At 40.9% G+C, this 27,401-nt stretch overlaps 2 protein-coding genes across 7 annotated transcripts in view; one reads left to right on the forward strand and one right to left on the reverse strand.

Moving 5' to 3' along the window:
- The window catches only part of LOC114653782 (alanine aminotransferase 2-like), a 77,357-nt gene extending 66,657 nt beyond the window's left edge, over positions 1-10,700 (forward strand). For both annotated transcript variants that reach the window (XM_028804288.2, XM_028804287.2), the window contains 4 exons: positions 2,847-3,021; positions 3,763-3,918; positions 6,819-6,931; positions 9,095-10,700. In XM_028804288.2, the coding sequence (XP_028660121.1) occupies positions 2,847-3,021; positions 3,763-3,918; positions 6,819-6,931; positions 9,095-9,185 (535 nt within the window). In that variant the 3' untranslated portion in view covers positions 9,186-10,700. The remainder of the gene's footprint in view (positions 1-2,846; positions 3,022-3,762; positions 3,919-6,818; positions 6,932-9,094) is intronic.
- A 10,304-nt stretch (positions 10,701-21,004) lies between these two features.
- LOC114653992 (alanine aminotransferase 2-like) overlaps positions 21,005-27,401 on the reverse strand; it is a 493,749-nt gene continuing 487,352 nt past the window's right edge. For 3 of the 5 annotated variants that reach the window (XM_051928999.1, XM_051928998.1, XM_028804496.2), the window contains 2 exons: positions 25,413-25,525; positions 21,006-21,243 (listed from right to left, as the gene is read on the reverse strand). In XM_051928999.1, coding sequence (XP_051784959.1) covers positions 21,153-21,243; positions 25,413-25,525 — 204 coding nt within the window. In that variant the 3' untranslated portion in view covers positions 21,006-21,152. Of the gene's footprint in view, positions 21,244-25,412; positions 25,526-27,401 lie in introns of all 5 variants that reach the window. The other 2 variants (XM_051929000.1, XM_051929001.1) reach the window with 2 other exon arrangements.

The raw sequence follows: 27,401 nt of genomic DNA on the forward strand, positions 1-27,401 counted from the left end.
ACCTGCATGTCCTCTCTCACCACATCCATAAACCTTCGCTTAGGCCTTCCTCTTTTCTTCTTCCCTGGCAGCTCTGTCCTTAGCATCCTTCTCCCAATATACCCAGCATCTCTCCTCTGCACAGCCCAGACCAATGCAATCTCACCTCTCTGACTTTGTCTCCCAACCATCTAACTAGAGCTGACCCTCTAATGTCCTCATTTCTAATCCTCGTCACACCCAGTGCAAATCTTAGCATCTTTAACTCTGCCACCTCCAGCTCTGTCTCCTGCTTTCTGGTCAGTGCCATCATCTCCAACCCATATAACATAGCTGGTCTCAATACCGTCCTGTAGACCTTCCCTTTCACTCTTGCTGATACCCGTCTGTCACAAATCACTCCTGACACTCTTCTCCACCCATTCCACCCTGCCTGCACTCTCTTTTTCACACCTCTTCCACAATCCCCATTACTCTGTACTGTTGATCCCAAGTATTTAAACTCATCCACCTTCGCCAACTCTACTCCCGGCATCCTCACCATTCCACTGACCTCCCTCTCATTCACACATACGTATTCTGTCTTGTTCCTACTGACCTTCATTCCTCTCCTCTCTAGAGCAGATCTCCACCTCCCCAGGGTCTCCTTGACCTGCTCCCTACTATCGCTACAGATCACAATGTCATCAGCAAACATCACAGTCCACGGGGACACCTATCTAATCTCGTCTGTCAGCCTGTCCATCACCATTGCAAATAAGGAAGGGCTCAGAGCCGATCCCTGATGTAATCCCACCTCCACCTTGAATGCATCCGTCACTCCTACCGCAGACCTCACCACGGTCACACTTCCCTCGTACATATCCTGTACAACTCTTACATACTTCTCTGCCATTTTGTATAATGAAGGTATTTTCAGATTTAACATGATATTTAATTCAATGCAGCGTTATGTAGGCATACAAGTTTGTATACACAGAAGCATGTATGCATACAGCACTGTAAAACCTAATAAGCTGGTTTTACTTAAAAAAAGTATGCAAACTCGTTGCCTCAAAAAAATTAAGTTTTTAAATCTTGAGAAAATAAGTACAATTAACTTGTAATATTTAAGTTAGCAGAATTTAAAATAAATTGATAAATCTAAGTATGCTGAAATTACATAATGTAATTAAAAGAACTTAAAGCTGTCTAGTATATTTAAATTAAATAAAATGCTTTGTGTAAACTTGTTTTCATTCTCAGTGTACATGATAAAACTCAGTTGCCCTAACTTAAGCAAATAATTTAATTCAAATTGTTCATAGTCCTACAGTGTTTACATACTTACTATTATTAAGTTAATTCAGCTAAAGGACATTAATTTACTTAAGCTTTTACAACTAAAAGTACACATGACTTATTTAAGGTATCCGTCAATAAGGGCGCGCACATAAAGGCGACCTTCAAAAGGGCGACCTCAATTGGGCGCGGCGAATAAAAGCGCACATAAATAAAAGCGATCTTCAAAAGGGCGACCTCAATTGAGCGCCGAATAAAGGTGCGCGCAAATAAAGGCGAGCTTCAAAAGGGCGACCTCAATTGAGCACCGAATAAAGGCGCGCGCAAATAAAGGAGCGCTTCAAAAGGATGACCTCAATTGAGCGCCGAATAAATGCACGCGCAAATAAAGGAGCACTTCAAAAGGATGACCTCAATTGAGCGCCGAATAACTGCGTGCATAAATAAAGGAGTGCTTCAAAAGGGTGACGTCAATTGGGTGCAGCGAATAAAGGCAAACGCAACAAAATTACAGAAAATTTATTAGATAAAGGCAATGATTGAACGTATAAAAAGGTGAAAGCAAGAATATTAAAACATGCAATTAATTAATGCATGAACTTCTAACGAACTACTTCTAACGAACTATTTCTAAAGCTCTCTATATTTCGTTGTTTTCAAAATTACATAAAATTCGATTAAGGCAATGACTGAACATATTTCGTTGTTTTCAAAATTACAGAAAATTAGATTAAGGCAATGACTGAACATATTTCGTTGTTTTCAAAATTACAGAAAATTAGATTAAGGCAATGACTGAATGTATAAAAAGGTGAAAGCAAGTTACACTTCAAGCTGTAGATTATGTGCAATGCCACGTAGATATTCAAGATGCGGTCTATTAGCATAATCAAGGGCAATTAATTTAATTCGCTCCGAAGGTCATCCTTTTGAAGCGCTCCTTTATTTGCGCGCGCATTTATTCGGCGCTCAATTGAGGTCGTCCTTTTGAAGATCGCTTTTATTTATGTGCGCTTTTATTCTCCGCGCCCAATTGAGGTCGCCCTTTTGAAGGTCGCCTTTTTGTGCGCGCCCTTATTGAATAGAACCCTTATTTAAGATGAGTGTTATTAACAAGTTTATAAAAATTAAGTTGTATCAACTCAGTATCGTCTATTAAATTCAATATTACGTTTTACAATGAGGTTATTTATTCATTTTCTCTTCCGTCTTTTGTGCATTCATCCAGTATTGCAGTCTCTTTCCATGGATGGCAGGATGTGCTGTTACATCTTGTGTGTATAGATATGTATGTACAGTATGTATTACATAATGTGACACTGGCTTCTTCTTCCCACATTGACGTTTATTCCCTCACTTTTCAACAATCACCTAGAGACACTGAAGAGTGACTTCTGTCAGTACGCCAAAGGATTAAGGATATTGATCTTGTTTTGCACCCTGGCATAACTACTATGTAACACTAATCCTACTGTGATTACCAATGTGCTGCTCAGTAGCCCTGCTAACCAAGATCATCTGTCATCTAAACTACAAAGCAAAGAAAGCCATTCTTTAATCTAAATCCTGACTTTGTTTTTTTTAAGGTGTGGCTTTCGGGGTGGCTACATGGAAGTCTGTAATATGGACCCTGAAGTGAAGCAGCAGCTTATCAAACTGGTGTCTGTCAGATTGTGCCCTCCAGTCCCTGGTCAGGCCATGGTTGATGTCATTTCCACTCCCCCTGTTGAAGGAGAGCCATCATATGAGCAGTTCGTCAAGGTTAGTGTGTTTAAGTTGACAGACCGGGTTGTCTCAAAATGAGAATTGCTGAATGATAAATTTACTGGGGGGTCTTGAGATGTATGACAGAGTGCAAACTGAGGGAAATGATTATAGAAGAATGGATATCTCTGTACTTTTCAGCACAGTGTTGTAAAAAATCTGCGCAAATCTTCTGCAACAGAGTAGTTATTGTCCATTACATTCCAGCTCCTACCATACTGGATTAAAGGGAAGTGCTCTTGTTCAGTCAAATGGTCAACATTAGTAGTCACTCACATATAAAAAAAATATTTAAGCAGTCTTGGAGTTAAAGTTATTTGTTTCACTGTTTTCCTAGCTGGACTGTTGTCCAGTGATAATGTATATATCAGTCGCACAATGGCCAGTCAGGCTTACAGAAGTGGGCACATGCACAGCGCACCCCCTCGATTCTGAGGACTGCAGAATAATGTGCCACCCTGTAAAACACACATGCGCACTTTAAGAACAAATTTGTTGTACTGTAGATGCTGAACGCTTGGTTGTTCCTAATTGTTTTGTAAGATACTAGGGTTCTTCAGGCCTCTTCAGTATATAGTACTGCTAAGGGCTATTGTTTAACTAACCACCCCACCACAGGCCTTTATGATTGTTTATACAGAAGTAATATTTGACAGCTACAGATAACTCATTACTGCCATGTTTCTGATAGAAAGCCCTGTGGAAAATGATGGTGCCTATTTATTTATTTTTGCACAGGAGAAGAATGCTGTTCTGGCCAGCCTGGGTGAGAAGGCCCATCTTACGGAGGACATATTCAACACCGTTCCAGGAATCAAGTGTAATCCAGTACAAGGAGCCATGTACTCCTTTCCCAGGATTGAGATTCCAGACAAAGCTGTGAAGGAGGCCAAGGTCATCATCCCTTTTTATTCTCTTGGTTTTTCAAGCCTGAATTTTTAAATACTCTTTGGGGAAAATGTACTATATGTGCGCCTCCCGCCATTATTCTGACCTAATTGGACAGAGTCCCCTCCTGCTCTGTTCAAGTTCCATTTTTGGGACAAGTCCAGTCCTCCTCCTCTCCTCCTGAGCATGTTTTGAGGCATATGGACCCTTTTGACATTTCTTCTCTTGGTGTTCTCTGGACTTCTTGGTCCTCACTGGGAAGTAGTGTGAGTTGTGACTTGTGTGCATGTGTTGTGTGGAGAGTAGAAAAATATCAGTGAGAGAAAATACGGATCATGGAGAAGAGCAAGTCAAGAGGCGAGCAAGGATTGTAACCATCAAGTCAAAAATACATGCAAACTTAGAACCAAAAATCAAAGACAACTGGACATGCCAAAAATGTGTTAACAAGAAGACCAGAATAGTATTAAAGAATTATTAGAACGAGTGGAGTTATCCATTTTCTGAGATAAGGATGAGACCAAAGAAATGAAGTTTTATCCTGTAGCTTTGATGACATCATGCACAGCACAAAACACATGGAGGCAGCTGTCAGTAAACAAAAATGGCGACAAAATGTCAAAAACAAATCTAAAAATGTCAAAGAATAGTCAAAAACAACAAACCAACATAATAATCAAAATCTTCATGATCAGATATTCTAAAATGGTGACAAAATACTAATGCGTTTGTGTGTGCATATATGCATGTATGTGTGTGTGTGTATGTTGTGTGTGTTGTCGCAGTAGAGGTATTTGTCCACCTCTTGAACCCTCAGGTACCACTCCAAACACCAGGTAAAAGTACAAGACTCTTTTATTTTGCAATAACGTGCACAAAGCACCCTCCACTCCACACTACTCATATAATAAACCAATCACTAATCAAGTACAATTCCTCCACTCCCAGACACTACGCCACCCTACCTCCCAGCTCAGCTCAGTGTCTGGGCTTTCCCAGAGTCCTTTAATACACCCTGACCCGGAGGTGTTCCTGCCCAATAGTCCATAAGTCCTTATTCCTTCCGGGTCAGGATAAACAGTCTTTATCTTCACCCCGGAAGCACGTTGTTTCTTCCTGTCCTGGGATTATGACGCACTTCCAGGTTATAAGGCATATACGAATCCACGGGCCTCCCGACAGCGACTCCCAGTGGTCCCCAAGGTATCCAGCAGGGCTGTGTATAAAAACTACATAGTCCATGAGGCCCTGCTGGAATTCGGAGCCCGTCCATGCTGTCGGGAGAGCTCCTCCTGGCGGCCTGGGGGTGAGGGCTGGAATATGAAGCCGGCCATCCTCCACAGTCTGTATATGTATGTGTATATATATATATATATATATATATATATATATATATATATATATATATGGTTTTGAAAATAGTGATCTGCTCTTCACAAACTGAGGGCACCGTGGCGGATGTTAGCAGATTGCTGGCCAACCACAAAGCGTTACCTGGTAGGTAACCACCCACACTATCAGATTGTGACACAGACTTCGAATGCCGTGAATATATATATATATATATATATATATATACGAGGGGGGACCCAAAAATAACCGGAAATATTTGTAAAACGTGTTTAATTTAATTTTCTGTACAAACTTATTAGTCTCCTTCAAAGTACTCTCCATTGGCGGAAATACACTTATCTAACCGTTTGTTCCATTGTTCGAAACATTTTTTAAATTCGTCTGAAGTAATGCACATTAATGCTCTGGTCGTTTCTTGTTTTACCTCTTCGACGTCAGCAAAACGCCTTCCTTTCAAGTCTTTTTTCATCTGAGGGAACAAAAAGAAATCACACAGAGCTAAATCCAGTGAGTAGGGTGAGTGGTTCAGGGTTGTCATACCATTTCAATAACAATAGTTTCTGCAACACTTTTTTCAAGAAGAAAACAAAATTTCACTGCCGCGCGTTGCTCATGATAATCAGCCATCGTAAAAAAACGACGCTTGCACAAAACTACTTTTATAAAAAAATTCACTGAACACAAGCACAACCTTCCAGACTGATGGCACTTGGTAGACTGACTTGTGAGGAGTGTAAATAGATCGCCCTAGCAGCCCAACCACGTACTACAAGTACCAACCTAACAACAACAAAATTCCGGCTATTTTTGGGTCCCCCCTCGTGTGTGTGTGTATATATATATATATATATACACGTGTGTGTAGTATACATTATATAGATCCTTTGTATAATGAAAGCCATCTCTAACTAATTTACAACATTGGTATAGTTACTAATGTTATTGTTAGTGCTGACCGATTACTGTTAAGTCCATGTCACATTTGATAACTTTTCCAATCCTAGTCTTCATTTACATGATCTTATCAAGTTGGAAATATTTTCAGTGGAGTTCAGCAACTCACTCCAAATACTTCACGACTCACTCAGTTTTGACTTTAGTTTTATGGGTAGCACTGTGGGCCCGAGAGCTGACAACCAATGAATGTTCATCTGGAAGAGAAACATCAATCTGATGTCTTTTGTTTTATGTACTACGACAGAATTGAAAAAAGAAATCAGAGATTGTGGCTAAACTCACCATACCTGTTACCCTTCTTACAGCACAGGCTCATTCAGGCAGTGCACTATTTTCAAAGTGACCTCCATCCCTAAGCACTGTAAATGTGTGGTAACCTATTTGCTTCTTGGTTGATTAAGTAACTTGCTCATAATCTGTCAGTGGGTCATTAGTGGTGGATTGGACCAGTAAGTGAGTTATGTCTTACAGTTCAAAGCTACTTGAGTGCACTACCTGCCTCGATTTCATACACACCTTCCTTTTTTTATATGCCTGTTGGATTTCTTTATTAATATTTTCTTAACTAACATTGTTATTTATTTATTTTTTTACAGGCCAAAGGTCTAGCTCCAGATATGTTTTACTGCATAACTTTACTAGAAGAGACTGGAATCTGTATCGTTCCAGGCAGTGGCTTTGGTCAGCGAGAAGGCACATACCACTTCAGGTTGGTCCCCTTACTAATGGAGGGTCAGTCACTGGAGTTAGGTGAAAATCTACTGTAGGCAGGAGGCTAGTCTAAAGGGATCAAATGGGCTTAGGTTCTGCTTCAGAACTTTTTCCTTCTTGTCCATTATTGTTTATTTCTAGGTATCATACAGTGTGAAGTCTTTCAGAATTGTTTTGAATTGCTTCATCAGTTTCATTTAAAATATAATCAGATCTTAATCTTAGTAATACAAATAGATTCAAAGAAAACAATAAAAGAAGTAACACACAATCAAGTTAGCGTAAGGCTGTGTCAGTGTGCATCTACAAAGGAAAAAAAGGGGTTTCCATACTGAAGTGAAAATAAGGTTAAAAATACAAGAATTTGGCAGTAAAGCCTTCATGCAATTGAAAAGGAAAGAGCAGGTAATATATGTGTGTTGGGAAGGAGAGTACAAAGTCAGGGCAGGTGAAAGGAGAAGGTGAGAGTTGGTGTGAAAAAGCTGCCATTAGAGTAGATGAAAGGAGAGATTAAAAAGTCAGTTGGTCATTAGGTTCTGGAGAAATATGTGATTCCAAGCTGAGGACAGTCTTCTCCTGATAATCTTTGATAAGTGTCTTTGAATCCCTGTGAAAGAACATGAACAGATCAGTGTGGACATCATCAAAGGATGTGAAATGTTCTACAATGGGCTTTGGAAAGTTTAGTTGCTTGAGCACACTCCCTGAAAAGTTCTGCTAACCATCTCCATGTTTCACCTCTGTACATCGATGGACACTTTCTACAAGAAATACAATAAATAATAATTTTAGACTGGTAAGAGTCCTGTTATTTAATATTGAATTTACCAGAGGGACCAGTTACAAGAGTATTGTTGGTGATATATTTGCAAGTGACACAGTGGCCCCTGTTACAGCTCAAAATGCATAGTGAGGAATGTGGCTGTCCTCTGTGAAGTCAACTGTGGAAAGTTAGCTAATGTAGGTTAGATGATCAATGGAAGGGGATAAAGGGAGGATCAGGAAAAAGGGCTCCCAAGGAAAGATCAGTCTTCAAAATGGGGAAATTTTGTTTGGTAACCTGTGGGAAAGACAGTGTGTTAGGATGTAATGTGAATACCAATGGGAATCAGGTTTCATTATTGGGATTCCTCCTGGAGTGGATGTTACGAGGTCCACTCCTGACTTGATTGAGGGCCTTGTCCACAAGATGAGAAATGCATCTTCTATCAATGAAGGATCTCCACATTCTTTGTGCTTCACTACAGAAGTCAAGCTCATCACAGCTAAGGCAGTGGAGTCTAAGGAACTGTGAAAGGGATGGAGAGCTTTTAGTGTGCCAGGGTTAGAAGGAGCTGAAGAGAAGATAACACACACAGTACTGTACTTTGTCCATTCATTTATTGATCAAAAGGTATCAGTGGCTTTGGAATTATTACATGGACTTCTAGGGTTATCACTTAAGTTAAGGGAAACATTAGAGTCAGGAGTATCAATTGATAGGGGGACAATGAAGTTAGGTGGTCCTCCCCAATTTAAGAAAGATAAACTTGAGACTTTGCTTTTCACCACACACTTTGTGAACGCATGCCATGCATGCCTTAATCAAAGGTGATGTCTGAGGACCTCAGAAAAAGACTTGTTCATGCTCTTCAGGTTGGAAAAGGTTACAAAACTATTTCTAAAGATTTTGGACTTTTAAATCCACTGTCAGGCACATAGCATACATATGGAGAAAATTCAGCACAATTTATAACTTCCCAGGATTGAGTTCTACTCATTTTACAATAATACATAGGCTCACATGCCTTTCCTGGTAGATACATGTAATATTTGTTTATTTTGATCAATATATAATGAAAAAGTATAACATTTTATGTATTATTTGTTTTATTGTGTTTTCTATATTTATATGACTTAAATTTGATCAGATAGTCTATGTAGTTAGTCAAAAAGGCTTCACAAACTTTCTAGCATCATATCTTCCTAATAGATAAAGGGTGCTAAAGGTTGTAAGGAAGAAGCTGTCAGTTATCTAAGGGAAAATTATAGTCACTTATCTGTTTGAGAATTTGTTTTAAAGGTTCCATGCCTACTCATCCTAGGAAGAGGTATTAGTTTCAAGATGTATATGCAAGCTAATATGTTTTCTGTTTCTTCTTTTCATTCTTTGTCTTCTCAGAATGACCATTCTTCCCCCAGTGGACAAGCTCAAAGTCCTACTTAAAAAGCTGAAGGAGTTTCATATAAAGTTCACCAATAAATATTCTTAATCTGCCAGTTCCTGCCTGCTTAAAAGCCTTTGTACAATACAGCCATGTGAGCCCTCCACACTAACAGCCGCTGGAGCATTACAATCTGTTAGTGGAAGATGCAACATTGTCTCCAGGAAGAATCCCAGTATTGCCTGAGAGAAGGGCTGCAGTCTCAGTGTCTTCTTGTTATGCCAATTAACTATTCGGGAACACACTCACCACTCACTGAAGGCCAACTCTGAAATGTTAAGGGGAAGATTTTTATGTGTGATAACACTTAAAACAGCAAGGTATACATAGCGAGAACCAAGATTTTAACATTTTTCTTTACTGAGATTAAAAATTCTGTGCTTTGGAAGATCCTAAGTTTAAATTCCAACTCAAGGTCCATTGAGAAGGTTGGTCATGTGGCAAGACCCCAAAAGTCATGATGGGACATACAGTATATCTCCCTTTCCACCATTAGATGAATTCTTAGCACCATTCTTTTTCCATCTTTTTGGAACATCCAGAACAGGCCTTTTGAATTTGGTGCAGAAGACAAGTTTCATGTACTCACTAACTTTTGGGCGCACATTGAGGGCAGTCACAGGACCTTACTGTGGTATAAAGGAGGGGTTTATGAATAGTTTATAACAGCACCTGGAGTTTTATCTATCCACCTCCCATTCTACTAATACGAAAGGTACACCCATTTTTTGGAAGTCAACATATCTGCCTTCTCTGTAACATTTTTAAAATGGATTCCTACCAGATTCAGCAAAAATATTGACGATATCTTTGTTCAAAGCTGGCTTTACTTGTCCTTCCAGTTCAGAAATCGATAATGAGACCTCCAACTTGATGAGGGATTCTGGGGGGCTTCATCCACTCCAGTGTTCATTATTTGAAGGAAGTTAACAAGTCGATTTGTGTGCAGATCTGTCCAAATGGAATGTCTAAAATGTCCAAAACATCGATTTCTTCTGGATTGCAAGTTTTGACTGAAGGTTTCTTTGCGTGTTTAATATTTGGTCAGCGTGGTCCTGTTCGCAACTTATACTTCTCATGGTTGTTGTAATCAATAAGCCACTACAATGATTTAGTGGCTACAGGCCCTAGCATACTACTCAAGGGACAATCATGACTAAGGTGTGGACATTTATCCTTTATTCGATTCATCCTCTATCCCTTTCCAATGTAAATGATTATTTGCTTTCAAACTGAAATATGTAGACATGGCAAGTTAATAAATTGGTTTACCAGGTGGATGGGACCACTTCGTCCTCTGTGCATCTTTCAAGTCTTTGACACGTCCACGGAGAAATGTTATCTAGTGCCCTGGCAGCCCATGGGGTGCATGTGTTCACCCCCTCCTTTAACCACAGTACAGTCCCCTCATTTGCCGAGAGACTGGTGTACTGCACCCAAACAGAGCTGCCTGCCACTTTGGAAGACTGGACAAGATCAGCAGGCTTCAGCTGGGTGTTTCAAATTTTTAATAGTTGTGACCATTTTAAGTAGCACTTGAATAAAGTTGATTCACATATTTTATATTGCGTCAATGTGTGTTTCAATTTTTGAGGAAGATGTGGGAGGGATGATAGCAGTGGAAGCCTTGGGTTACTAAGCAGAAGTGTGGACTGATGACAAATGAAATGCATAGCAGTGCAGTGGACCAGGAGCTGACATTGCCCTCTGTTAAGCAGATGTCTGGTAATCCTGAGCTGAGAAAACTTCATGTGCTTATGGGTGATGACCCAGATGGCAAACACTCTTGTAAGAGTGTTTTTAACTTTTCTTACTGTGTGCTGCTATTTAATTGGATGAATGCAGGGTGTGTTCAGAGGCTGTTGGGACAAGATAAGAATTTTGTCTTCTGGCTGTTGTTTACTAGACTGCAGAATGAAAGGGGAATTTGCATTAGTGTTTGCTAATTCATTTGAAGATGGATGATGGTGGTGTGGTTATAGCCCTGCTGCCAAAAAGATCCAGCACCTTCCGTTCCGGTTTTGTCTCTTGTTGTTGTCCAAGTGGACAATGCTGCTTAGGTTAACTGACAGTTCCAAACTGGCCCTATGTTTGTGTGCAACTGAATAAAGTAAGCCTCTTTTTACTGCATGTCACTTACTGTATGTATTAACATCAGGACTTTGGATATGCATGCTGAATACCTCAGTATTCAGACCTCAATATGTGCGTCTTGGGAACTGCACGTCTGACATTGTGGTCAGCAACACAGGAGCGCCACAAGGGACTGTACTTTCTCCGGTCCTGTTCAGCCTATATACATCAGACTTCCAACACAACTTGGAGTCCTGCCACATGCAAAAGTTCGCTGACGACACTGCTATCGTGGGCAGGAGGAGGAGTATAGGGACCTAATCAATCACTTTGTTAAATAGTGCGACTCAAACCACTTACACCTGAACACCAGAAAAACCAAGGAGCTGGTGGTGGAGTTTAGGAGGCCCAGGCCCCTCATGGACCCCGTGATCATCAGAGGTGACTGTGTGCAGAGGGTGCAGACCTATAAATACCTGGGAGTGCAGCTGGATGATAAATTAGACTGGACTGCCAATACTGATGCTCTGTGTAAGAAAGGACAGAGCCGACTATACTTGCTTAAAAGGCTGGCGTCCTTCAACATCTGCAATAAGATGCTGCAGATGTTCTATCAGACAGTTGTGGCGAGTGCCCTCTTCTACGCGGTGGTGTGCTGGGGAGGCAGCATAAAGAAGAGGGACGCCTCATGCCTGGACAAACTGGTGAGGAAGGCAGGCTCTATTGTAGGCACGGAGCTGGACAGTTTGACATCCGTGACAGAGCGACGGGCACTGAGCAGACTCCTATCAATCATGGAAAATCCACTGCATCCACTAAATAGTGTCATCTCTAGACAGAGGAGCAGCTTCAGTGACAGACTGCTGTCACCGTCCTGCTCCACTGACAGACTGAGAAGATCGTTCCTCCCCCAAACTATGCGACTCTTCAGTTCCACCCGGGGGGGTAAATGTTAACATTATATAAAGTTATTGTCTGTTTTACCTGCATTATTATTAATCCATCCATCCATCCATTTTCCAACCCGCTGAATCTGAACACAGGGTCACGGGGGTCTGCTGGAGCCAATCCCAGCCAACACAGGGCACAAGGCAGGAACCAATCCTGGGCAGGGTGCCAACCCACCACAGGACACACACAAACACACCCACACACCAAGCACACATTAGGGCCAATTTAGAATCGCCAATCCACCTAACCTGCATGTCTTTGGACTGTGGGAGGAAACCCACGCAGACACGGGGAGAACATGCAAACTCCACGCAGGGACGACCCGAGAAGCGAACCCAGGTCCCCAGGTCTCCCAACTGTGAGGCAGCAGCGCTATCCACTGCGCCACCATGCCGCCCTTATTATTAATCTTTAATTTAATATTGTTTTTTTTTTTTTTGCATCAGTATGCTGCTGCTGGGGTATGTGAATTTCCCCTAGGGATTAATAAAGTATCTATCTATCTATCTATCTATCTATCTATCTATCTATCTATCTATCTATCTATCTATCTGAATATTATGAGAGCAATTTAAGCTTTTACTATTTTTTGAAAAGTGTTTCTCTGGTGCGGAGCACAGGCGCAGTGCTTAGTACTACACTAATCCATAACTCCAGGGATCTGAGTTCAATTAGTGGCCTCATCACTGACTTTATGAAGTCTGTAAATTCTCCCCATGTCTGTGAGTGTTTTTTTTTTTTTCTCCCTTTCCTGGGTTTCAGCCCACATCCCAAACATATGAGGATTAGACTGTTTGAAGACACTGCATACACTTTATGGCAAAAAAAAAAAGTTTTGGAAACCTGTCCTTCACACCCTTAAGTGCTACTTTGGACATCCCATTCCAAAACTCTGGAACACCCACCTCCCCGCCCCCACCCCTTTCTAGCTATATCAGCCATCAGTATTCCACAAGATGTTGGAATGTGTCTGTGAGAATTTGTGCCCATTTTTCCAAAAAAGCATTAGAAGACCTGGCTCACGTTTGGAATTGTATTTTATGTCAGACATGTACAATAGGATTGTGGTTGGGACTGTATGCAGGCCATTCCAGTTTCCTCCATGTCATTATAGACCTGGCTATGTGTACAGGAGTGGCACAGTGTCATGGAACACTAAAGAGCCTTCCCCAAGCTGTTGGCATAAAGCTGTGAGTGCAGAATTGTCTAAAATGTCTTTGTATGCTGTAGCATTAATGGAACAATGGGACCTAGCCCAAACCCTGATAAACAGACTCATATTATTATCCCTCTTCCACCAAAACTTTACAGTGGGCAGTATGCAGTTCAGAAGATAATGTTCTCCTGGCATCCACCAAACCCAAATACTTCCTTCCGTCTGCCAGATAGTGAGAAGTGATTCATCACTACAGAGAACACGTTTTCACTGCTCCTCCTGAATCCAATGGTGCCTTACTTTAGACCACTCCAGCCAGCACTTGGCATTGCACATAGTGGTCTTGAGCTTGTTTGCAGCTGCTCAGCCATGGTAACCATTTCATGACGCTCCCAGCACACTTTTCTTCTGCTGATGCTGCTTCCAGAGGCAGTTTGGAACTATGTGGCGAGTGACGCATTAGAAGTTAGGCTGTTTTTATTCGCTATATACATCAGGACTAAGTGGCCCTTCTTTGTAGGTTTGTGTGGTCTGCTGCTTCATGGGTGAGTTGTTGCTCCTTGACACTTCCACTTCACAATACTAGCACTTGCATTTGTGCATAAGTGTCAGGTCAAGTCAGACTTAATGTCATGTGATATAGTACAATGGAATTCTTACTGGCATGTCTCTAAGAACAGCTGACAAAAATAAATAACGTACAGTATGTATACTTTTTACGTATCTCTCTATCTCTCACATTCTCACACACACACACACTGGTGCAGTGAGTCCTGGTTCCTCCCGGTGCAGGACAATGCCCGGCCTCATGTGGCCAGAGTGTGTACAACAACAACAACATCGTTTATTTATATAGCACATTTTCATACAAATAATGTAGCTCAAAGTGCTTTAGATGATGAAGAAAAGAAAAATAAAAGACAAAGTAAGAATTAAAATAAGACAACACTAATTAACAGAGTAAGAGTAAGGTCCGATGGCCAGGGGGGACAGAAAAAAAAAAAAAAAAAACTCCAGACAGCTGGAGAGAAAAAAATAAAATCTGCAGTTGTTCCAGACCATAAGACCACCCAGCCCCTCTGGGCAGGTGTAGGCAGGTCCTGGATGTCAACGACATTAATGCCATTGACTGGCCCACACATCCTCCAGCTTTCCTCGTGTAACGGATCGTCTCCTGGTATCTCCTCCATGCTCTTGAGACCTTCTTGCAATGGCACTTATGGATGTGCCATCCTGGAGGAGCTGGACTTCCTGTGCAACCTTAATCAGCTGCAGCTACTGCCTCGTGCTACCAGTAGTGATAAGGATGCTAGCAAAACTAGAGAAGAAGTAGTCATGAAAGCATATGGAGAAAACAATTGGCTATGGCCACCACCTGCAAAACCATTCTCTTTTAGGGGGCTGTCTTGCTGTTGCCTCTTCAATGCACCAGCTGTTATTTTCATTTGCACTAAAACAGGTGAAGTTAACTCACACTTATGTTTTCTAAACAGACAGATTGATATCCTTGAACCTTAACTGACTTGGTATTACACTGTGATAATTAAGTGTTCCCATAATGTTTTTTGAATATATATATATATATATATATATATATATATATATATATATATATATATATATATACTAGTCATTTAGCCCGTTATCTGCGGTGGGTTGGCACCCTGCCCAGGATTGGTTCCCTGCCTTGTGCCCTGTGTTGGCTGGGATTGGCTCCAGCAGACCCCCGTGACCCTGTTTGGATTCAGCGGGTTGGAACATGGATGGATGGATGGATTTAGCCCGTTACAATAACGGGCGCTAGAACAGTAGTGCATAAACATCAGTAGGAACAGTCTATATTAAATGGCAAGGGACTTTGACCTCTTTCTTTTTGTTGGTCGTATTTTTCTTTCTTTCAGCCTTTCTTTTGTTGATGTTTACTTGCTGAGCTGACTTTTCTTCGTGGGCTGCCACCGTGTATTGTGTGTCTTTAATTTTCTGTGACAGTGATACTGTCTTGTATGTTCGCTGGCTTGTAAAGTCCGTAATATACCTTTAATTTTCTCTGGCGGTAATACAGGCGTGCGCGTCGGTAATATGCCTTTAATCTCCTCTGACAGTAATACTGGCTTGTATGTGGCTGTAATATGCGTCACTGTATTGTGTACCTTTAATTTCCTCTCGCAGTAATACTGGTTTGTATTTCCGTAAAACGCCTGTAATTTTCTCTGACAGTAATATCGCGCGTCACACCGTGCCCCGCGCATGCGCACTTCACCAGAAGACACACACACACACGGACACCTGGACACACACAGGGATTTTATTAAAGAGGATATTATCATGCTTGTGTCACAGAGTTGCACAGGTTCATTCAGGGTTTTCAAGAAACGGAAGCTTTATTGGAATACAGCATAATAAAGCAAAAAGCAAAGGATGTCTGGGGGAAGACAGACAAGGCAGCGAGACAAAAGGACTGCTGCGGTGCGGACTTTCAAATGTCCGAAGCCCCATGCGAGATGCAGATCATGTGACACGGCAGCAGCAGTCTTGCAGCTGATCCAGCAAAGAAGAGATGAAAAACTGTTTTTTTCCCATTAAATCACTGTTTAAGAGGGGTTTTGGAGGAGCGGCCATGTCCCCTTGGGGGTGTGTTCAGCATGTTCACAATATATATAATTATCTTATATATAAACGTCTATGCATGGAAGTGTGTGTCTGTCCATCCAAGAAGTGAGAGGTGGAGTAGGGGTAAGGGCGCCACCTCCGAGGATACACAAGCGAGGCCAGCACGTTGGCAAAACGAAACCTCAGAAGAAACAGTCACTCCCTTTGCAGCTAATACAGAAGCGAGACGAGCAAATCAGCAAAACGGTATCCCTTTTACTTTTCCTCCCGCCACTAATACAGAAGCGAGGAGAGCACGTCGGCAAAACAAAACCTCCGAAGAAAGACAGTCGCTTAGCTGCTAATGCACAAACGATGCAAGCACATCAGCAAAATGAAACCTCTTAGGAGAGCGGTGCCCAGAGTAGTTCCTTTCAATTACCTGACATCTCTACATTTCAATTTTTTTTCTGATGATTTCAATAGTTTCTTGGACCCTGTGCTTTTTACAGCAAGGGCTTACACAGCTAGTATATTATACTAGTCATCCCCTGTGGCAATGCACACGTAGTAGTGAAATAGGACAGTGAGGAGGGCCCTGCCTGGCTCCCCACTCCTGACGTCACACTTCTTCCTCACCTTGCCCTGCAGCCTCTGTCTTGGATTAGCGCGAATATATCGCCCCTGCAAGCGAACTATGATTCTTAGCATGATGAGAGAAGTCGCAAAATGAACCAGAATGTTCAAGCATAATATAGAAAAAAACCCAATCTAAATCCGTTAAGTAGTTCTCTCATTCGCTAGCTAAGCAGAGGTAAGATACACGCCCCAAGCTTGGTGCGTTAGTGAGGAGGTCCCTGCCCACCTCCTCTCGTCCCACTGCGTGTCTCTCAGATTCGTGGAAATAAATCAGTACCGCAAGCGATCTATGATAAATAACACAATAAGAGAAGTCACAAAATTAACGGGAATGTTCAAGCAAATTATAGAAAAAAACCCGATCTAAATCCATTAAGTAGTTCTCTCTTGAAATGTAGACAGACAGACAAACAAATGTTGGATTTTATATATATATATATATATAAAAGGAAATCCTGGAATGGAAAGCAAATGCAAGGCTACGATATGTGATAATCTCGAAAGACATTTAAAAGACCCGTGAGACCAAGGAGACTTGCCGTAAACATGAGACTTGGTGCCAAGAGATTGTCCCAGGGCCGTAACAAAACTATATATAAGCTATAACCCCCCCCTTCCGAACGCGAGCAAGAAAGAATTGAAACACGCCTGGGGCCAGAAATAAAAGACAGGTATTGCTTTAACAACGTCACGCAAGACCAGGCAGTGAGCCATCATTAAAAACAAGTCAACAGACCTCTAAGCTAGCAGTTGTTGGATTGCTTTTGGCAGGAAAGCTTCATGTGTTCCCAGCTCTTAAAACAACGACATGCTACAGGGCAGAAGAGGCAGCTAGCAAGCAGCAAAAAGACAGCAAATGATCCAAAGGCATATCCTTAGCGTACGTTCAGCTGCAACACCCTTCACAACACGAGCAGCATTATACGTCTGGGAAGAAAGAGATGTAACCAGGCATGTGGCCGAAAATGAAGGACAAATATTGTTTTTACAAAAGTTTTTAAAGTAAAAGTGAAAATAATGCATATGTAACAATTCACAAGAAAATAACAATCTCTTTAAATTGTAGACTGCCTGCCTAAGGTAAAGTCATCCCTGGTGAATGGGGACTTGGGAATGAGGGGTCCTTTCATTGGATTAGCGCTATTTCAGATGTGGAATGGCAAAATGGGGGAGGCAGCTTGATGAATGAGGTCTCCAGGACTTAAAACAAATCCAAATCATCCATCCATCCATCCATCCATTTTCCAACCCGCTGAATCCGAACACAGGGTCACGGGGGTCTGCTGGAGCCAATCCCAGCCAACACAGGGCACAAGGCAGGAAACAATCCTGGGCAGGGTGCCAACCCACCGCAGAATCCAAATCATATTATGTGATATCATCTAATGTGAAATTCTACTCTGTACTTCTAGAATTTTTATTTTTATATTGTATTGAGGATTTATTCTGTTCTATGTATTGTACTGTACGGCTCCGAATTAAAAGACAATGAGTAAAATGACAAACTAGAACTTCATAAAGACATTTACAAACGTTGGCACTATACACATGTGGAGAAAGTTAAAGGATATGAAAGTAGGAAAATTAGAAAATATAAAAAAAGAAAGTAAAGATCACAGTAGCGCAAACAAACAAACTGCCTCATTTAACTAAGCACCAGTCTAACTTTGGTTTTACACAATAATTACTACACTATTGCACCTTAACACTTAATTCTACTTTATTCACATAATTGTACTTATTTATTATGTTCTACTATACTGTTATCTTTCAATCTATGACTTTTTTGTTAATCTAACTGATATTCTTCTAACTTTGCACAGTTTTTGATAAGCGGATCAGGATGCATTTCACTGCATGTTGTCCTTTATGCATGTGACAAATAAAGAATCTTGAGAATTTCAAAAACGGAGTTTACCGCACATGCATTTATTGGTTACTTTGTTCATGTATATATATTTATCTGTCTGCTTATTTAAAAACCTAAATTTACCTCGAGGAGTCAAAAACGTTCTGTCTAGCCCTTGTACAAAAACCTAGACAAAAGTTGGGGTATCACCTTGGTAACCCCATGTACTTTTGGAACTGTGAGAGGAAAATAGCACGACTTTACAGACAGGAGTCCAATGCAGAACTCTACTTACTTTTTTACTTTGTAAAAAAAAAATTATTAACTGCTGATGATTTAGATCTTTTTGTCTGTGCTGAAATTCCAAACAGAGAAACCTGTCCTGGCCTCATTAAAAAGATTCAGCATATTGGGACTCACAAGAATATAAATATTGTTTTTACAGAAGTTCTGAAATAAAAGTGAAACTAATGAAATAGCAACAATTCAAAGAAAAAAAAATCTTAAAAGTGTGTATCCGGAAAACCAAACATGGGGGTTGGCGAGCGAAGCCCTAGTATATATATATATTTTGCTACATACATTTGCTAAAAGTAAGGCGTGCGAAAACTGGTTGCGCAGGATGGTTGATATTTTTAATTATCCTGTTTGCCTTTCTAAGGCAGTGAATGTTGTATATGTAATAAAGGGAAGGCAGCTTAAAGTCATTAGTATGCTGTGCCACCTTCACTACACTCTTCAGGGCTTTACATTCTTGAGCTGATCAGTTGCCACACCAGGATGTGACGAGGAGAGTGAGGATAGACCCCACAGTGCACATGTAGAAGTTTATTAGAACTGATGGAGAAATGTGAGCTGTCCTCGGATGTCTGAAGAAGTAGTAACATTGTTGAGCCTTTTTGACAAAAGGTAAAACTTGTAGTGCCCACTTAGCCTCTCAGATATTGTCACATTGTCACTCTCTCCATAGCATCCCCTCTGATAAAGATCGAAGTGTGGTCTGCGTTCTGCTTTTTGATGTCTATGATTAGCTCCTTGGTTTTGCTGACATTAAGCCTGAGACCGTTGTCCTGATGTCTTTGAGTCAGCAGCCAGACATCTTCACCACTGGTGACCAGGCCTATGATGGTGGTGTTATTAGCACATTAAATGATGGGAGTTGGAGCTGTTTCTGGTCACACAGTTAGAGTTAAACCAAAAGTGCAGTAGGGGGCTTAGCATACTACCCTTAGCAGTTCCTCTCTTGAGGGTCAGCATGATGGATGATTTAAACAATCTTAACATGCTGAGGTCTGTTGGTGAGGAAGTCCAAAATCCAGTTGCAGAAGGCATCCTTGCATTTTCCAGTCACATTCTGTCCAGATTACAAGTTCATGGCTATGCAGGTAGAGAATGGAGATACGAGATTGGCAGATCTACACTCCTGACCCGTGTGACGCATTATGAACCTCAAAATATGACAAACGATGGCTTTTTAAATCTGCATAGCTGAAGACCTGCATAATGGATAAATGGGGGGAAAAATTCCACTTGCCCCGTGTGACGCATTATGAACCTCAAAATATGACAAATGATGGCCTTTAAAGACCTGAAGACCTGCATAATGGATGAATGGGGAAAAAAATTCCACTTGCTAGACTTAACCAGCTTGTGTTCTTAGTGACCAAACACTTAGCACGTGTGATTAAAAGAAATGGTGCCATTACACCGTGGCAAACACTTGACTGTCCCAACTATTCTGGAGTGCAGTGCAGTCATCAGATTTCACGTTGAGTGTTGTATTTTCAAGAAAGCTTTACATTCAGACTGTAAAAATCAAATATGTTGTAGTGTTTTGAATATATTACAAGGTGAGGAAAATATACAAAACACTATTTTTGTTAGAATTTTGAAGACTTTTTGAAATTGGTGTTTGTACATTTAGTGAATGGACAGGATCTGTAATGAATAATAGGTAAAATTCATTGATAGCTTGACAAAAGTGACTAGAGTCTGCAGACTGGTGACCAACTAAACCTATTGAGTTGTTTTTATTTTTTCATTTGCATTTATTTTTGATTTCAAACTTTTTTAATATAACAGCAGAAAATACCGCATATTGTGAAAATACTCTGGTGCTGGTACAATGTATTACTGATAATCTCAGATGCCGTTTCTGTGTTTTTCGCTGCTATTCATACTTTTGCATTACTTGCTGTTCTTATGTAGTGCCCTTTAACTCCTAACTTTGGCACTGCATTCTTGTTTTCCCCTGGGTCCTTAAAAAGAGCTACATGGGGCCCAGAGAGTGGATCAAGCCCAGAGTCCCCTTCCTCCTAGGTTCACCCCTGTATAGTCCATCCATTTTCCTTCACTTTCCCAATGATACCCAGACATCCCTTTTCTTCGCCAACTCCTCCAACTCCTCCGAGGAGATACCGAGGCATTCCCAGAGTAGCAGAGATATATAATCTCTCCACCCTGTACTCCTGTGTAGTGCATATCTGAAAGGTACATAGCATGTTTAGAGGGATTGCTAATGAAAATCAAGTCTCATCATTGGTTAAAGTGGTAAAGGTAAATGTTTGTTTTTTCTCATGAACACTAAAAACTGGAATTTGCTATTGCTACTCAGAAATAGACCACTGCCTTAAATAAAGACAGACACATCACAAAGTCTTTAGATTCATAATTCTGACTCGGTCCATTTTGACTTTATTTATTGATTGACTCATTCACAAGTAGATGTCACTTTTTCCAGCAGCAGTCCCTGCACACATCAGGAATATTTGTGCATGAATTTTAAATGGAAATTTTTGATTTTCTCCAAAGCGTCATCAAACTTCTCGGGTGGAACAAGGGTGCAAAACCTAGTTAAAAAGAAAACAAAATATTAATGTCTAGTCCCAAAGCAGAATGTTTAACTAATTGGATTTAACAGAAAATTTTCATCCTAGACCATATTATTATATCATAGGTGGAAACGTTAGCTGAATAAATACTGAAATAGCTACAATATTCTAAATCATTGCAGAATTATAAAAGTCAATAATGTTATCATTAAATAATATTGTTTATGTAATTTATCCTGTTTAGAATTGCAATAAATTTTTATACACCTACTGGCACAGATATATTAACTACTGCTATATTTTACACTAGCCATATTACCTTTCGAAGACTATTAATAGAATACATTTAAAGATTTTCGGTATCTCTTGCCCTATGTGTACCATCAACACTGCTTCCTATGCCTTTCCCCAGTGTCCTTCTGTGTCTGAACTTATCTTGACAGGCACTCCCCTCTTGCAAGCGCGTTCCAATAAAGCAAGCTTCTCAGATTCTATCATTTTGAGATGCCTTGCTCACTTCCTATCTACTGTTATACTTCCCATCTTTTAAGATGCCTCCTACACCTTTACTCCTTCTCATGTGTCTCACACCCGTACTTCCTCATTCATTTACATCACTAATGCCAAACCACCCAGTCACATTGCAGCCAAACTGACCAATCAGACTGCTCCAAGGAACTATAGTGTTTTATTATATTGTAGATTCTTTATATTAGATGATTAGTTTATAATTTACAGGATAATCTCTCCACTGTCAATATACCTGTTGTGGAAGAAGTGAGCTTCATTCTTAGTTTAGGTGAGAATGGGCCAAACATATTGTGTTAAAAATGTTAAAAAGAACCACAAGGGAATTCATGCACTGTGAGCACACAAATTCAATTCTGTGAATGTCAAGGGATGTGTTTTACAACTCATCCCAAATCGGTCCACGTCCTGCACAAAGACTTAAGCTTACAAGTCAAAAGTGGTTATAATTAAGCTTTGTAAAGCACTGGTGAAATATCACCTGAAGTACTATGCGCAGCTTTGGTCTCCATATTACCAAAAAGACATAACAGTGCTAGAAAACCTCTGGAGGAGAATGATTAGGCCAATTCCTGGACTACAGGGGACGAGTAATGAGGAAAGACCTTTTCAATTTAAGCAAGCAAACAGTAAGAAGGGATGTTGTTAGAAACTTGTTAAGGGGAAGTTTTGTACAAATGTTACAAGGTATTTCTTCACACAGAGACACATGGAATTAGTTACCAAGTTTTGTGGTGGACAGTAGGACTTGATGCTACTTTAGAGGAATTAAGTAGACAGGATTGGCAAGCTTTGTTGGGCTGAATGGCCTGCTCTCGTCAAAAGTTTTTCTAATATTTTAATGTTCTAATGTTCTCAGCCAGGGCGGCACGGTGGCGCAGTGGTAGCGCTGCTGCCTCGCAGTTAGGAGACCCGGGTTTGCTTCCCGGGTCCTCCCTGCGTGGAGTTTGCATGTTCCCCTCGTGTCTGTGTGGGTTTCCTCCGGGCGCTCCGGTTTCCTCCCACAGTCCAAAGACATGCAGGTTAGGTGGATTGGCGATTCTAAATTGTCCCTAGTGTGTGCTTGGTGTGTGGGTGTGTTTGTGTGTGTCCTGCGGTGGGTTGGCACCCTACCCGGGATTGGTTCCTGCCCTGTGTTGGCTGGGATTGGCTTCAGCAGACCCCCGTGACCCTGTTTTCGGTTTCAGCGGGTTGGGAAATGGATGGATGGATGTTCTCAGCCAAAGTGGTAATCTTACAGTTTGATCCATTTAATTACAAAACATATTCTGCTTCTGTAAAGGGTGAGTTTGTTTACAAGGTTACAGGGTGTGTCTTTAAGAAGGGTAATTAAATAACCTTACCAATAAAATGTGATATCATCAAAGTCTGACTAAGCAGGTTGAACAAGAATGCAAATTACACAACGTAAAAAAGTCTCTGCACAGACATTCTCTTCCCAAAGCTAAATAAAGTATGACAGATTCTTTCACATCATCAATATACAAAGCTGTTACTGGTAAACTATGGGAATTATATAAATTATAATTCTGCCAAACCGATATTTGGGGTTATCATAGACATTAAAATAATCAATTAAGAAAAATCAACTAATTTTAGGACATTAGAACAATTGTGTCGAGAACAGGCCATTCAGCCCAACAATTGCATCCATCCTATTCTCCTGACTGTCCAAAATAACATCAAACTGAGATATAAAAGTCCACAGAGTCCTGCTGTCCACCACACCGTTTGGTAATTTATTGCACGTATCTGTGTTTTTTGTGTGAAGAAAAATGTTCAAACATTTGTAACAATTTATACACAATTTTTTAGTTTAACTTTCACATTTTTTTATTCTTTGAATCTCATTAGTCTTCATGCCTTTAACACTTAGCATTTACTTTGTGACACAGAGAAGATGTAAGTCAGGGCAGCCTTGAGAAATTACTTAAAAATATTATTACAAAAATATGTAGTTTGTCATTTAGATAATAATTTAATAATGAGAAGGTCTTGTTTTAATGCAAGACTGATATTGTCTCGCGGAAAGAGTAATTCCTTGTAATCCAAGATTAATCCGTTACATAATCCACATCCACATTCTTGTGCATGCACTGCTCTGATGTTTTGAAGGAATTTATTTTACAATGTTTTAGCAAAAAAAATGCATGTGCTTTGCCCGTTGTGAGCATACTACAGGATGACTTTGTCTTTTACATAACACAAGTAACGTAAGATTTTTTCACACATTTTTTTTATAATATTTCCTGTGATGCAGCATTGATCTCCATTGGTGCCCTTTCTATTTTGCTATCTCCATTCTCCATGAAAACATGAACTTTTTTTCTCTGTCATCAATTACTATTGAGTTAGTTATATATATATATATATATATATATATATATATATATATATATATATATATATATATATATATATATATATATATATAATTTTTTGGTGGAGTATTTGTTTAAATTGAAGCAGTGATTCCCAAATGGGTGGCACGGTGGCGCAGTGGTAGCGCTGCTGCCTCGCAGTTAGGAGACTTGGGTTCACTTCCCGGGTCCTCCCTGCATGAAGTTTGCATGTTCTCCCCGTGTCTGTGTGGGTTTCCTCCTGGCGCTCCGGTTTCCTCCCACAGTCCAAAGACATGCAGGTTAGGTGCATTGGTGATCCTAAATTGTCCCTTGTGTGTGCTTGGTGTGTGGGTGTGTGTGTGCCCTGTGGTGGGCTGGTGCCCTGCCTGGGTTTTGTTCCTGCCTTGCGCCCTGTGTTGGCTGGGATTGGCTCCAGCAGACCCCCCGTGACTCTGTGTTAGGATATAGCAGGTTAGAGAATGACTGACTGACTGACTGATTCCCAAATCTGCTTAATCCAAAGCAAGATTTCCAGGGTTTGAGCCTGTACCAGAAGCACAGTGACCAAGACAGGAAACAACTCCGGACAGCATGTCAGTCTATTTGCAGTGACCACTCACACATACCTACACAAACACAATCATACCAATACATGAGCCAATTTAGAATCCCAACTAACCAAACCTGCATGTCTTTGGAAATGTAAGAGAAAAACTAGAGTACCTTGAGGCAAACAAACACACAAAGACAAAGCAAAAAAAGAGACCCACTTCAAAGAAGTAACATCCAAGCACAGTATTTGAACCAAGGACACTAAACCCACAAAGCAGCAGTACTAGCCATTGCACTACTATGCCACCCATACACTGAAATGTAGGATGCCAGTTCATCATGTTCATGTGAATAACTGGTAATTTGAGTATTCTTAAATCATTTTATACAACTGTACAAAGTATATTTGTCTCATTTCTTGTAAACTTTTAAGGAGAACAGTATTTCAGTGTTATGAAATAAAGAGTCTGCGGTGGGTTGGCACCCTGCCCAGGATTATTTCCTTCCTTGTGCCCTGTGTTGGCTGGGATTGGCTCCAGCAGACCCCCGTGACCCTGTGTTCGGATTCAGCGGGTTGGAAAATGGATGGATGGATGGATGGAAATAAAGAGTGCTACTCGGTTTATAATAAAACTTCAATTTGTAACAGGTGTTCTCTGTGCTAATTAGCTCTTGCTGAATTTCTCAGCAGCCTCCAGTGCCTCTACTATTTTTGGATAAATTTGAAACTCAAGACAGCAAAAGCACTCAGGCCTATTCATATACCGGATGTGGTCTCTTCCATCATTTTCACCAAATCCTGTTCCAGGATCCAAGACAATGCCAGTCTCTTCTAGGAGCTGCATGCAGTAAAATAAGCCGGGATAGAGATCCAGAGCCTGAGAGGGATAAACAATAAAACTTAACTTTAGCTTTCTGAGGTTTTTCAATTGTTACAGTGGATATATAAAAAAAAAAAATAAAACTAAACTTACATACCAATCTTGATGTACAGAGAGCAGCACACTGCTCAATGTAAAATCAAATAGTTCTGCTTTTACATCAGTGTGCATGCTACTGTACAGTAATCCAAAGTTATACAATATGGACATTAGAAAATATTAATCCAGGGTGGAGGATAGCCTAACATGATCAGCTACAAGGCAGGAGCCAAGCCTTTGGGTGCCAGTCCATCACAGTTCTCACAATCACACAGGACCAATTCATATTCCACAATTACAAATACTGCTGTATTTTGGTAAACCTGGGGTGAGCACTCATGTGAGTATAGTTTTCTGTGTTGTTTTTCAGCCATGGATCCTACATTTATCATGAATACTAACCCTATCTTGGGGGATGGGAGTCTCCTGCAGATTACCAGTTGTCTTTATAGGGTTATAGAAAGCTAATTCTAAGCCTTGATTTCATATGGGTGCACTCTTCTCTGTACACTTGACTGTAAGTTTGATCCCAGACACGACTTTTGTAGGATAGTCACTTCTAGAAAGATTGCTCATTTGGACGACATAGCTGAAACTGCGAGGCCATGGAGATCCAAAAACGTAGAGGTGACTTTGAAATCCTTCATCAACAACTTTTTTCATTTTGTTGGATAAATTTTCTTTGATCATGGCATGATGTGACTGGGGCGGCACGGTGGCGCAGTGGGTAGCGCTGCTGCCTCGCAGTTGGGAGACCTGGGGACCTGGGTTCGCTTCCCAGGTCCTCCCTGCGTGGAGTTTGCATGTTCTCCCCGTGTCTGCGTGGGTTTCCTCCGGGTGCTCTGGTTTCCTCCCACAGTCCAAAGACACGCAGGTTAGGTGGATTGGCGATTCTAAATTGGCCCTAGTGTGTGCTTGGTGTGTGGGTGTGTTTGTGTGTGTCCTGTGGTGGGTTGGCACCCTGCCCGGGATTGGTTCCCTGCCTTGTGCCCTGTGTTGGCTGGGATTGGCTCCAGCAGACCCCCGTGACCCTGTGTTCGGATTCAGCGGGTTGGGTAATGGATGGATGGATGGATGATGTGACTGTAGACCCATTTTGCCAATATCTATAATCTGATTTGGAGGGCCAGAGTTTATTATAGTGTACATCTGGTGTAAAGCAGGTCCAAACACTAACTGAAGTATTCAAACATCTAACACAATTATCATGTTTGTTCTGAGTTCACTGGTAGGTATAACACTAAGGTACAAGGTGACCAAGGCTTAGACAAGCAGAGGGTGATACCAAATGGATACAGGACCAAAAAAAATGTCCAGAAGATTTCAGAACAAAAAAGAGGAAATGACTACTGATGAGTCAGAGGTTTCAAAATCTATAAGGGCTCGTTTATACTTCACGTTCAGAACGCGGACGCGCACTCATCATGGCTGCCACACGTTCCCAGCATTCATTTGGCACGTCCTCTGAGCAGGTCTTCAGAAATTAAAGCGATGCGTGTGCCAGTTGCAGTACCAGCAAAATGTCGGGGGGCGCAGTGTGATAAAAGTTGGAATGTGACGTCATAGTCTCTGTTTACTATCTGCATGTGACAGAAAGCCGCTTTGTGGATCCTACAGGATCGACGTGCATGCTTTGATGTTTGATGAATGATTTGATGTGGTTAAGCAAAATATCGACATACAAATGTATTCGTGGTGCTTTTATATTCAACCGTTGCATATTCCCGATCGTAATGACACGAAACATTTGAAAAGTCTCACATACCATCTTTTATGTCGTCTTTTTTTTTTTTGCAACTTCACAACAGCAACATAATTTATGGCGTTGTATTTG

Source organism: Erpetoichthys calabaricus, chromosome 6 (assembly GCF_900747795.2).
Source record: "Erpetoichthys calabaricus chromosome 6, fErpCal1.3, whole genome shotgun sequence".
Taxonomy (NCBI): Eukaryota; Metazoa; Chordata; class Cladistia; order Polypteriformes; family Polypteridae; genus Erpetoichthys; species Erpetoichthys calabaricus.